This window comes from Sturnira hondurensis, unplaced genomic scaffold (assembly GCF_014824575.4).
Source record: "Sturnira hondurensis isolate 20B ecotype Veracruz unplaced genomic scaffold, ASM1482457v3 Scaffold0006496, whole genome shotgun sequence".
Lineage (NCBI taxonomy): Eukaryota > Metazoa > Chordata > Mammalia > Chiroptera > Phyllostomidae > Sturnira > Sturnira hondurensis.
In genome coordinates this window covers 11,004,811-11,017,820 of record NW_028079127.1, presented here as the reverse complement: position 1 = coordinate 11,017,820, position 13,010 = coordinate 11,004,811, and the positions used below count along the sequence as shown (strand labels likewise).

Genomic DNA, 13,010 nt, shown 5'->3' with positions numbered 1-13,010 from the left:
AGACCTACCGAAACAGAATCAAAGCCTAACACTGTCATTTCACGAAGGTGCTGACCACAGTGAAACTGGGGAGACCCGCAATCCTCTTAGTACTCTCCCTATTCATTCCTACAAAGTTTTTCCCTGTTTTTATAAATCTCAAATAAACCTGGAAACTTTCCTGGTTTGGGTGCGGCTTTCCATAACTATAAATAACTAGTTTAGATATGTTTAATGATTTTCATTGCACCCATTATAGTACTTATGGAACTTTACGGTGTGTGGCAAAAACATATACTTTGCAAATGAAGCTGTGAAGTCACCCAACTTGATCTCTAATTCTTAGTTTATGACACAGAAATTTGTATTGAGGAAAAGGCCAACATTCCTGGCTCATCTCTCAGGTAGCCATGAGAATTCCATCCAGATGCCTCTCAACTTTTCCCCAGGAAGACCCTTGGGACTGGACCTTGATGAGGGCAATGCCCACTTTTTGACTCACTGGAATTTATTGTAGTCAAAATAGGCACAAATCCTGAAGATGAACTTGGTAGAACATGTAGTGACTTTTGACCTCAATGATTTACTAAAAGGATCCTTTGGAAAATTTTATACTAAGCACCACTGAGCTTTCTTTTTTTATTTTTAAATTAATTGAATGAGATCTTTGTGAACATTTCTATAAAAATGTTGGTGTTGGGTCCTTTGATCAGGAGTATAATCTGCCACTATAATCTTCTGATAGAAAAACCAGTATGACCGGCATGATTTTGACTTTTCCAGGAGTACGCCCACTGGAAACGAGACAAAGACCAGTGTGCATACTTCTACCAACACATCCATTACTGTCAGGGCATGTGCCGTGCCCTCCACCCCACAATGCCGTGACATCATCTCCTGTCACTGTGGATGGTGCTTTGCATGTTGACTATATTTCCAGTCAGGGTTCCAGGTGGCATTCTCCTTGATGTAAGGAATGAGCCCCTGTTGTCTGCATCCCTCTCTACTGCCACCCTCCACCCTGCAGCCTGGACTCACACTGCAGGCCCCAGGCTTGACCCCTGGCAGGAAGAAGGGAGAGAGCAACTACTTCAGGCTCAACCACCTCCTTCACCTTTTGTGCTACTCAGTCCCTTCCTCCTCCTCCCAGTCTTTTCTGTGACTGTCCTGTTTGTCCAAGCAGCGTTCGGATCATCTTTGGAGCCCAAGATTCACAGGACTGCAAGCAGCGAAGCCAGCACACTACATGCTCTCTCCAGCCCTATCCTTTGTCCTGTTCAGTGAATATCAACACCGGTAAAAAGCATGGCCCCAGGAGTCGCCTCTGCGGCTACCCCACCCCCTAGTACAGCAGTCCTGTCATACAGGTTGGATTTGTTTATGTAGAACAACCCGGGAACACTTTAGTGTGGAAAATAGCATTATATAAAGCTTAATATTAAACATTATGAAAAAATACATATTTACAGAAGAAACTACAAAATACAACTATGTACAATAATATCTGTTACTTTTAAATTACATAAATTCTTTAAAATTCTCCAGATTAATAAATTATACATAGTATCAATAGAAATAGCTGGCACCTCTGTAGAGCATAAAGTGAGTTTAAAAAACAAATCACACGGTGAATAGCTTTTATCCAGGATATCTTCGGGCACATTCTCAATGCCTTGAATAGCCCACATCTGAAAGGAAGGACATTGTGATTAGGCACTGTACCGGGTGTGCCCCACTTGCTTGTTCTGTGTATGAAAATTACACATGGGAAAGACTAGTGAAAATGACTAAAACTCAGTATAGTTTACGATGAGATGACCCCTTTGGGGGGCTTGGTCATTCCATTCAGAACCATCTAGAATTGTAAAGGCCTAGTGATTCCGGTCCAAACCCTGGGGTTTCACAGACACAGACGAGCCTGCCGGCCCAGAGAGGCAGCAGAGACCATTCAGGATCACACAACTGAATCCCAGTTAGTTCTACAGCCTGACCTGAATCCTAACTTTCAGACGCCTGAAGTTAACTATACCACCATCAGGTTCCTTCAGAAGCAACCAGGATTATTCCTGGGGGAAAAAAAGACTCTCAAACAAGTCAAAACAAGACAAAGGATCTGACATGCAAAACCTCAATTTACTATACAGATGAATTAAGGAGTAATTATTTACAAAAGGTTTATCTGATATACAAAGGACTCCTTTAAATAGCTGTCGTCTTCTGTATTTGTGCTTTACAACTTACCAACACTTTACCACTACATACTGACTAGGTGAGTGGGTACAGATGTGCAGAGAACTAAATAAAATCAAAGATCTTTTAGAAATGGAGATAAAATAGTTCTGAAATAATTTTTGTCCAGAAAAAGGTGGCCCAATGTACACATGGCTATGGGTCCCTGTGGCAAGGAACTGAGCCTCTGCCAGCAGCTGCGGGAGCAAGCGCCCTGGCAGTGAGCCCTCCGGCCCCAGCCGCACCTGCAGAGGCAGGCGGACATGGCCGCTGTCTGGACCGCAAGCTCGTGAGAGGCCCTGGGCCAGAACCACCTTGCTAAGCCCCTTCCAAATTCCTGATCACAGAAACTGTGAGCTAATAAATGTTGAGTTAAACTGCTGAGTTTTGGGATGATTTGCTAGGTGGCAATAAATAACTAATGGAATGTAACTTCAAATTTACAAGCCTGTGTGTCAAGTAAATATTGTCTCATCAGAGCAGTGCCTTATAAAGTTTATGTATTTTTTCCTCCTGAATTTTTTATTTAAAAAACGTTGCAGGCTTGCTCTAGAAAATTTAAAGAAACACATAAAATGAAAGAAAAATTATGTGTTATTTTATTGTTCAGAAAAATTTGTTTTACTATTATGGTGTATTTCTTTCCAGTCTTCCCCATCCACCACCACATGTTGTTTTTATTTGTTTTACATTCTGCTTTTCTTAATTATTTTTAAGGATATCCATGTTTATTATAATATCCCCAAAATATCATTTTTAATGACTGCATTGTATTCTATACAGTGGATATGCCATCGTATACCTAGTCCTCCACCCTAAATGTTAAACATTTAGGGTTTTTCACTCGACATTTTAACTATGAAAAGCTTCAAGCATAAAGTTTTTCAGTACTTAAGGTGGTTGTAGAAATACTAGGTGACCAGATAAGAACACATTAAAGACCCTGGTACACACGGATTTTACACAAAGGGAGTTTGTAATTTGAACTCCCAGCTGTGATTTCAAAGCATCCTCCCTGGCACTGAGCCTGAGCGTTTAGACGAGAAATGCGAAGCAAAGTTTGTGATAGAGGACATCCTGGGCCGGGCAGGAAGAGAGAGCAGTGAAGTCGTGCTTAACGGTGGGCGTCCCCTCCCCACACCGTCTCCCTGCCCCATTGCCACCCGCCGAGGGCCCATCCCTCAAGCCTTCGGGTAGAGGGAGAAACAGAGAGTGCACGCTGGAAGAGCTGGGGTCCCTTAATGGTTTCCACATCAATCACATCTTGATAAATTAACGTGTGAGTTAGTGAAGTAAGCTCCTACCTCTGTGATACTCTGGATTCACATTTTCGTAGATTGGAAACAAGGGGTTTTCTTGTTCACTGCGTAGCTTCCTTGCTCTGAGGACGTCTCTCACACACTGATGCAGGTATACGTACTGACACTACGGAAAGGCAGAACGCATGTCAGGGGAGGGCAAGTGCTCAAGTACAAAAAAGGTGAAGATTCTCACAAAACAACAGTGAGACGCTATGTCATCAACACATTTCTTCCATCCAAGTACTAACCAGGCCCGACCCTGCTTAGCTTCCGAGATCAGACGAGATCAGGCGCGTTCAGGGTGGTATGGCCGTAGACTCGGCACGTTTCTTGATCATCACTTCACTAGTGGTCTCTAGTACACAGAAGAGTGACTGCTTTGTATTACCACTGAGACCAAATGGCGGTAATGGGCAGAGAGGTGGTGTTTATTCATTCTTTCGTAGGTGCACACGTAGTTATACAGTATGTTTTGTGAGGACCCACTACTGTCTCTGGCATATAGTATGTCCTCCACGGATATTTATTAAATAGATGGATGAATGCCAAAGACTGTCCTATGCATTTTATGTAAATTATTTCATTTGATTATTTTGATAACCTTGTGAAGTAGATATAATCATACATCTAAGTGAAGTAAATTCTCCAAGGTCACACAGCTAAGAAATGGAACCCTAGGATTTCATCCTGAATGTGTGACCTCAAATGTTTTTCCACTATACCAGTTTTCTTAGGTAAATCTTACTTGCATTGCATTATTGAATGACAAAATCCTTTCACCATGTATTCTGCTGCTTTATTTCCTTTCTTTTGGGAGTATAGAGAGAAAAAGGAGATGTGTACAATAAATGTCACTGGACTATTGGTTCTTTGAGGGGAAGTTCAGTGTCTTATCCATCTCGATTCTCTCAGCATTCGATTCTGGCTCATAGGAGAATCTCAGAGACATTGGCTGACGCAGAGAACTACAGAGGGTTGCACAATGGCGACAGACCCACCTGTCAACTCTGAGAACTACCAACTTTGAAAATGGAAACAAGTGTAGATGAGTCAGTGTTTGGTGGTTATGAGGACACCACAAAGCCCTCCACAGACAACAGAAGCTCAGTCACAGGAGGCTCAACTTGTTCACTGGCCCCATTTCTGACCGCCAGCTGAGCTCTGTAATAGGGTAATGTATGTCCCTGTCCCTGTAAACTTAGTGCTTGGCCTTGTGCAAACCCTTTTTTTTTGGTAAAATTTTTATTTATTTATTTGTAGAGAGGGGGGAAGGGAGGGAGAAAGAGAGGGAGAGAAACATGGATTGGTCACCTTTTGCACAACCACCAACTGGGGTCCTGGATGCAATCCAGGCATGTGCCCTGATGGGGAATCAAACTAGTGACCTTTCAGTTTTCAGGCTGGTACTCAATCCACTGATCCACACCAGCCAGGGCTTGTGCACTTGTAATGACACAGCGACTGCTCCATGGAGAGATGAAGTTGGGAAGAAAGCACACACCATGTGAGGGGCGCTGGGCTCTCAGCCTCATCTCAACTGAGTCATGAGGCTTCTGAGGATCTTGGTTTCTCCACCTATCAAACTAGGGGGCAAAGATCTCCTCTACAGCTGACATCCTTTACCTTTATTCCCCAAAAGGGTATAAAACTTTGTGTTGCTGTCAACTAGATGGACCCCTATGATCAAGGTAGTCCACCTTACAGTATTTCAAAGGTTTGAGACACAAGGTGAAACCATAAGATAATCTGTCACCAGCTATCTTTAAAAGTGAACAAGTATTGTTCACAAGGTGCTGCTCCCGACTGGATGCTAGCTCAGTCATCTACTCCTGGGACTTCATCATGCAGGTCTGGTGAAATCACCAGCACCGTTTGAAGAAACAAAACAATCATAAATGAGTCCCGCATTAATATGAACGATTCTCTGCCTTTTTGCTCACGATTCTTGCGCACACATTATGAGGGTTTTATGCTATCTCCGTCTTGAAAACCAGGGAGGCTACCACCTTGAAAATGGTTGTTAGTACAGGCAGGGTCCTTCCTTTTCTCATCTTGAAAAGATGAGTCCATCAGATTATAGATGGACGCCTTCTTGCTTCCTCCCATCCAGAGCACGATCCACATTTCAATTCTCCGGATATTAAACAATTTTGGCACCTAGTGTTCAGTGGTGAATGAGCTCTAATACCTCTATGTTAAGAAATTCTTCAACAATGATCCACCATGGGCTTTGAAACCAGTTAATATTTATTAATTTGCCTTGTCTTAAATAGAGATTCTTCTTTTCCCAATAGAATGTTCTTTGGAAAATGATTACTACTAAGACCTTCAGGTTGTTAATGGGCCTCTCACTTCATTCACAAAAAGTAGACAGAGTCTAATACATGAACCTCAGTCACAAAAGATCCTTTTTTGCTCTGCTTAGCTAACTGGTGAAGGCTTAGTTCCATTCAACTTTGCTAAAAGTTGTAATATTAGGTAATTTTTATAGAATTATATTTAAGGCCTTTTCATGGTTCATGAGTACAGAACTTAGCAAAGGGGTAGATATGTGAGCAAACACCTATAAAGTGATAAATGTAAGAGAGAATTGTGTAGAAAGCTGCCTACATAAGAAGTGATCAGATTCTCTTCTGGGGGTGGCAAGTATCAAGCTAAAGAGAAAAGGAGATATTTGCATGAGTTTGGGCAAAGAAGTAGGACATTCCAAAGGTCGTAAATAGCATGAAGGTGCACCTATATTCTGGAAACTGAATGATCCAGTGAACTCTACAATAAAATGTAGAGTTCGTGGGTCATGGGAAACCCCCAAGACAATACCCCACGTGGGCACTGAGATCCCCAGTCCTACACCATCCCACTCTTTCCTTCTTGAGGAGAGCAGATTAGATCCACAGACTGGCTATCAGCTGTTGTTCTTCAACGAGTTACTGCCCCATCTGAACATCTCTCTAGAGTCAGTCTGCCCCAAGGTAGGCTAAAAGAAGGAGGGGCACACTGGCAAATCCTTTTAATACCTCTTTGTTTAAAAATCCTTCTTCTTTGATATATTTATTCGGACCTGGAAGACCTGCATCCCTTTGAATCCCAAATAAGGTAGAGTAAAGTAGAGGTTAACCACCTCCATGGACCCAGAAACATAACCCAAGGGGTCAGAATATCCTTCTTCCTTTGCCGCAACGGTCACCCCCAGGGGCTCAGCTGTGGGTCATACCCCTCCACACGCACTGCCTGCACCCAGTGAGCCCTGCTGCGCCGGGGCCAGGGCTTTGAAGACTGTAGGAACAGCCTGCCCTCAGCAGAGTCTCAGAGGGAGACAGATAGTAGCTGGGTTTGTTTGGGGTTTCATTTGCTGCAGGAAAAAAGAGGAGAGAGAAAATTTCTATCTTCTTGCAATGTTTATTTCATCATGAACGGAAGAATCACAGTTGATTCTGCCCCGGGGAGAGAAATGACCATGGGGTGGGTGGTGCTATGACTTGAAAGTGGAGAGGTGGGCCCAGTGACAGACTTGCACACAAGAATGAGAGTTTGAACTTCATTTTACAAGTGATGGAGACTTTCTAAGATTCGTATGCCAGGAGCTGACACAGTTGTGGGTGACAGTGGTGATGAAGAGTTGTCAGGACAAGGACTGAAGACAAGAGACCCACTGAGAGCTGAGGAAGGGCTGGGCAAGGGCGCTGGCAGTGCAGTGAATAACTGGAACAGAGAGAAGGACGGCGGGTAGAACTGACGGGACTTGGCAGCTGCTTGAACATGGAACTACTGAGAAGAAGCCAGACCCCTCGCTTGGGCAATCAGATGGATGGCAAGGTGGGTGGGAAGATTGTTACCCGAAACTGGAGGGAGCCAGAGCCGTAGTGCTCTTGCTGTTACTACTGTTGTTTATTTTTTTCAAAGACAGATTATGAGTTTTTTGAGTCTGAAATGACTGTAGGGCTTCCAGATGGAACTTTCTGATTGGCAGGTACATAGCTGAATGCTGGGAAAGGGGAGTGTGATTTGGGAAACATGGGCGCGTACCTGGTTCTCAAAGCCATGGGAGTGGGGGGCATCACAGAATAAAGGCAGAGGCAGAAGAGCGGTGCCTTGAGCACAGAATCTTGAGGAAATCAAACAGTGAAAAGGCAGCCTGAGGAACAAGGGCCACAGAGTCCTCAGAGGAGAAGAAGAGAGCAGGGGAAAAAAGGAGCTATGTCCACAGAGAAGGAGGGAGGCATAGTCAAAGCACATTCCCCTGCCCTGGAAGTCACCCAGTGGTATTTACAATAGGGCGTAGCCTGCTCATCATCAAAATGTGTCTTCAGAGCTCTGGGCAGGTGTATGGAAGTAACCCATAGGCCAAGAAGCCTCTGACAATAACTAGGGAGCCTGAGCGCGCGCGCACACACACACACACACACGCACACACACACACACACACACAGTAGTTATCAATGGCTGCTGCAGCCCTTAAACAAACAACTTATGGGTTACGTGATAGTGGATGGTCAGTGTCAATTTCATCAGCACTGAGAGAGAGACACGCAGACAGGAAGTACCTCCTGATGTGCCACAACAGGAAGTGCTCAGCACCATCCATGAAACACCATGGTGGTAAAAAGGGACCAGAATTTAACTGAGCCTCACATTGGCAGAAAAAGCTATAGGGACCAGAAGAGAGATTATCACTGTGAAAAAGCTGTCAGTCACATCCACAATGTGGGAAAATCTACACAACAAATAAATTGATTTCTTTAACAAACATGTAGTATGGAAAACAAATTAGAGGGAGTATTATTATAGACTTTTATAGATTAAAGGAGACCTCAGCCAAATGCAATGTGTGGACTTGGTATTCAAATGTAAACCAAGTATGAAAAGTTATCTTTGAGGTAATTAATGATATTTAATGCAGACTGAATATTAGATGATATTAAGAAATTATTATTAAAATGTTAAGTATGATAATGATACTGTAGTCATAATTTTAAAATGAGTTCCTATTTGTAATTTGCACATTCACACACATGGTATTTAAAGATGAAATGATGTGATACCTAGAATTTTCTTTAAAATATTCCACTGAGGTCATGGAAACAGTGACCTGTGGGATGTGGATGAAAAACAAAGACAGAATACTGGCAATTGCAGAAGGCTGAGTTTGGATAGAAGGAATGTTATAACACCATTTTCCCCAGCTTTATGTATTTTTAAGAAATTTCAAAATAAAACAATGGCTGTAGTGGAAGTGCTCCCAGCACAGGATGGTGGTGGCAACACAGCCTGCAGGAGGCGGTGACACTGGTGTCCCCCCAAGTGTGTTACAGAATCTGAGCTCTGTGTAACATTAACATGTGCTGCCCAAGGAAAAAAACGGGGCCAAGGTGGTTTTCGGAATAGCGGGTTTGAAACAGCTCAGGGGGGCTTTGCTGCAGAAGGCCCGGCTGTGAGGCACGGCCTCCTAAGCAGCGTGCGCACGCGCGGTGACTGTAAGGAGGAGGCAGGAGCAGGTAGGACTCTCCATTTTTTTGACCATGGGAATTACATTTTAAACAGAGGATGCTGGTGCAACTCTATGTTCACTGCAGCATTAATTTACCATAGCCAAGATATGGAAGCAACCTCAGCATCCATTGATAAATGAGTGGATTAAGAGAAAGTGGTACCTATATACAATGTTTGGCCATAAAAATGAATGAAATCTTACCATTTGTGACAGCATGGATGGATCAGGAAGGTATTGTGTTCAGTGAGTCAGATAGAGAAAGGTAAATACAATATGGTTTCACTTATTTGTGGAATCTAAAGAACAAATCAAATGAACAAACAAAACACAAACAGACTCACAGACAGGGAGAACAGACTGATGGGGGGTTGGTGGACTGGGTACAAAAGGTGAAGGGATTAGGAAGTACACATTGGTAGTGACAGAACAGTCATGGGGATGTAAAGTACAGCACAGGGAATATAGTCAGTAATAGTGCAGTAACTCTGAATGGTGTCAGATGGATATGAGACATAGGGAGATCACTCTGTAAGTTATATAAATGTTTAACCACTGTGCTGCACACCTGAAACTAACATAATATATAATGTCATTGAAAAAGAAGAAAATTTAATTAAATAGAGGATTTTGCACTTACATGAGAAACACAAGGGTAAGAGAGCTTGTACCATGCAAGGCAAAAATACAGAGAATGGCAGGCATGGTGCATGTGGGGACACAGACCTGTCCCAGGAGCTGTGGGGCAGTGAACTTGATCCTTAGCACCTCAGAGTCTCTAGAACAGGTTCAAGTGCCAGTTTGGCCATTTCACGGATATTTAAAGTCCTTCAGCCTCTGAACCTCAGTTTTCTAGCCTGGAAATGGGGAGTAACAACTCTCTTATCTGATTATTGTGAAAATCTAGGGAGTTAACATGTTAAAAGAGTGCTCTGCAAATGCCAAAGGACTATACAAATGGATGCATTTGTCCTTTGCGATCAATGTACCATCCTTTGGTCTCTCCAAGCTGGGGGTGCAGCTGGAGTGGGCTGGAGGAGAGAAGAGATTAGAATCTGTTTCCTCTTCACTTATTGAAGTTCTTGTGCTCACCCACCAGCCTATCTAAAAATGATCTCCGAGATGGTCTGCCCTTGGACTTTCTCCCATGTATAATGCATTGATTTAAAAAATCTATCTTCCTACTCACCCACCTGCAGAAGATAGGCAACCAGCTCAACAAAGATAAGGGTACACACCATCCTCAAAGGTCACTGAGATTTGTTTTAAAATAAAAAGTCCTAGAAAAATTGTATATTCAGTGCTCTTCTCTTCCTCATGAGTCATAGTTGTTTTCCCAACTCAGACTGAAACCCTGGGCAGTTGGGAGGTTTGAAGGAGGAGGCACGGAGAGCAGCCTCTGTCCTTTAGCCTGTGATTCTTACCTCAGTCTGGACCATGTGAACCCTGTGAAGTCTTAGGTCATGCACTGCTCCATAAATGTCCACAGAGTCTTTGGAGTCTAATTGCTGGAGGATTCGGTCCAACGCGATAAAGGTTCCAGTCCTACCCACGCCGGCACTAGAACAGATATTGAAGGGAGACTGAGACTCTGTATTATATTGGCCTTTCAAGATTACATCCAGAGACTTTAGCAAAATCTTTCTTTCCCTTTCCAAGTTATGGGAGGATATAGGAATACTTCCTTCTCTCCACAAGCTCAAAGAAATATAACCTACAGCTCCAGCCTCTACCTTTCATTCATCTCCCCCACTCCACTAGGAGTAAGCACTGCTCTGCACTTGGTATGTGTCATTTCCATGCATTTTAAAACACACTTTTCTGGGGCTTCCAGCCAAGATGAAGGTGTAGGTAGATGCCCTCCTCGCACAACCAAAGGAAGGACAACAACAAATTTAAAAACAAAAAGTAACCAGAACTGCCAGAAAATTGAACTGTATGGAAGTCCGACAACCAAGAAGTTAGAGAAGAAACATCCATCCAGACCAGTAGGAGGGGTGGAGGCAGGTAGCCAGGGTGGATAGGACTCCTGTCAGAGCAGCAGCTGGAGGGCCCAGTGGTCCCACATTTGCATGTGGATAAACAAGGAGGAATAATGGGGGAACAAGACAGACCGTGCAACCCAGGGTTCCAATGAGGGGAAATAAAGCCTCAGAACCTCTGACTAACAAAACCTGTGGGGGTTCAGGTGGTAGGAGAAACTTCCAGCCTCACAGGAGAATTTGTTGGATTGACCCACAGGGTCCTAGAACGTACACAAACCCACCCACATGGGAATCAGCACCAGAAGGGCCCGATTTACTTGTGGGTACCAGAGTAAGTGGCTGAAAGCCAGCTGAGAGCTGAGCAAGCAGCATTGTTTCCTCTTGGACCTTTCCCCCACATACAGGGCCACAATGCAGTGACTTGGGTTGCTCCTCCCTGGTAGATACCTAAGGCTCTGCTCCTTACTGCTAGCTGGTGCACTGAGACAAAAAACAAAACAAAGCAAAACAAAACATGGACGACCCGAAAGAATAGATCGAAGCTCCAAAAACAGAACTAAGCAATAAGAAGATAGCCAATTTATCGGATGCACAGTTCAAAACACTAGTTATCAGGATGCTCACAGAAATGGTTGAGTACGGTTTCAAAATAAAGGAAAAAGTAAAGGTTATGAAATGTGAAATAAAGGGAACCAATAGTGAAAGGAAGGAAACCAGGACTCAAATCAATGGTTTGGAGGAGAAGGAAAAAATAAACATTCAATTAGAACAGAATGAAGAAACAAGATTTCAAAAAAAAAATGAGAAGAGGCTTAGGAACCTCTGGGATAACATTAAATGTTTCAACATCTGAATCATAGTAGTGTGAGAAGGAGAAGAGGAAGACCAAGAAGTTGAACACTTACTTGAAAAAATAATGAAGGAGAACTGCCCAAGCTGTCAAAGGAAATAGACGTCCAGGAAGCTCAGAGAGTCCCAAAGAAATTGAACCCAAGGAAGCACACCAAAGCATGTCATAATTACATCACATAAGATTAAAGATAAACAGATAATCCTAAAAGCAGCAAGAGAAAAGGAGACAGTTATCTACAAAAAAAGTTCCCATAAGACTCTCAGCTGATTTCTCTAAAGAAACCTTGCAGGCAAGGAGGGACTAGAAAGAAGTATTCAAAGTCATGAAAGGCAAGGATCTACATCCAAGTTTTCTCCACTCAGCAAAGCTATCATTTACAATAGAAGGTCAGATAAAGAGCTTCCCAGATATGGTCTCGTTAAAGGAGTTCATTATCACCAAGCCCTCATTATATGAAATGTTAAAGGGGCTTATCTAAGAAAAAGAAGATCAAAACTACAAACAGTAAATGACAACAAACTCACAACTATCAATAACCAAACCCAAAAAAACAAAAACAGAAAGAAACTAAGCAAACAACTAGAACAGGAACAGATTCACAGAATTAGAGATTACATGGAGGGTTATCAGTGGGGACAGGGAGGAGGGAGAATTGGGGAAAAGGTACAAGGAATAAGAAGCATAAATGGTAGGTACAAAATAGGCAGGGGGAGGTCAAGAATAATATGGGAAATGGAGAAGCCAATGAACTTATACGTACAACCCATGGACATGAACTAAGGTGGGGTAATGATGACGGGGGGTACATGGCAGAGGGGAATAAAGGGGAGAGAAATGGGATAACTATAATAGCATAATCAATAAAATATATTTAAAATAAATTAAATAAAATAAAAAACTTTCCCCATATCCATGTAAATTCATGAACAATAATTCATCTTCTATATTTCAAAAATTCACTAAAACGGTAACATGTTTCATGTACTCTTCTGGCAACTTTTCTACTCGTATTGTGTTTCGAGATTTACCCATGTTGTTGCACATACATAATTTTCTAACCTTCTCGATAGAATTATAAACCACTGCTAATCCATCCACTGCTAATCTATTCCCTATTGATAGACAGCAAGATCACTTTCAGGTTTCTTTGTTAAAAATTGTGTTGCAGCAAACAT

The 13,010-nt window shown here is 42.7% G+C and overlaps 1 protein-coding gene across 3 annotated transcripts in view; it reads right to left on the bottom strand.

Annotated features, from left to right (window-relative positions):
• Positions 1–697: 697 nt before the first annotated feature.
• PTPRB (protein tyrosine phosphatase receptor type B) overlaps positions 698–13,010 on the bottom strand; it is a 105,262-nt gene continuing 92,949 nt past the window's right edge. For all 3 annotated transcript variants that reach the window (XM_037049449.1, XM_037049450.1, XM_037049451.1), the window contains 3 exons: positions 10,422–10,557; positions 3,513–3,633; positions 698–1,667 (listed from right to left, as the gene is read on the bottom strand). In XM_037049449.1, coding sequence (XP_036905344.1) covers positions 1,645–1,667; positions 3,513–3,633; positions 10,422–10,557 — 280 coding nt within the window. In that variant the 3' untranslated portion in view covers positions 698–1,644. The remainder of the gene's footprint in view (positions 1,668–3,512; positions 3,634–10,421; positions 10,558–13,010) is intronic.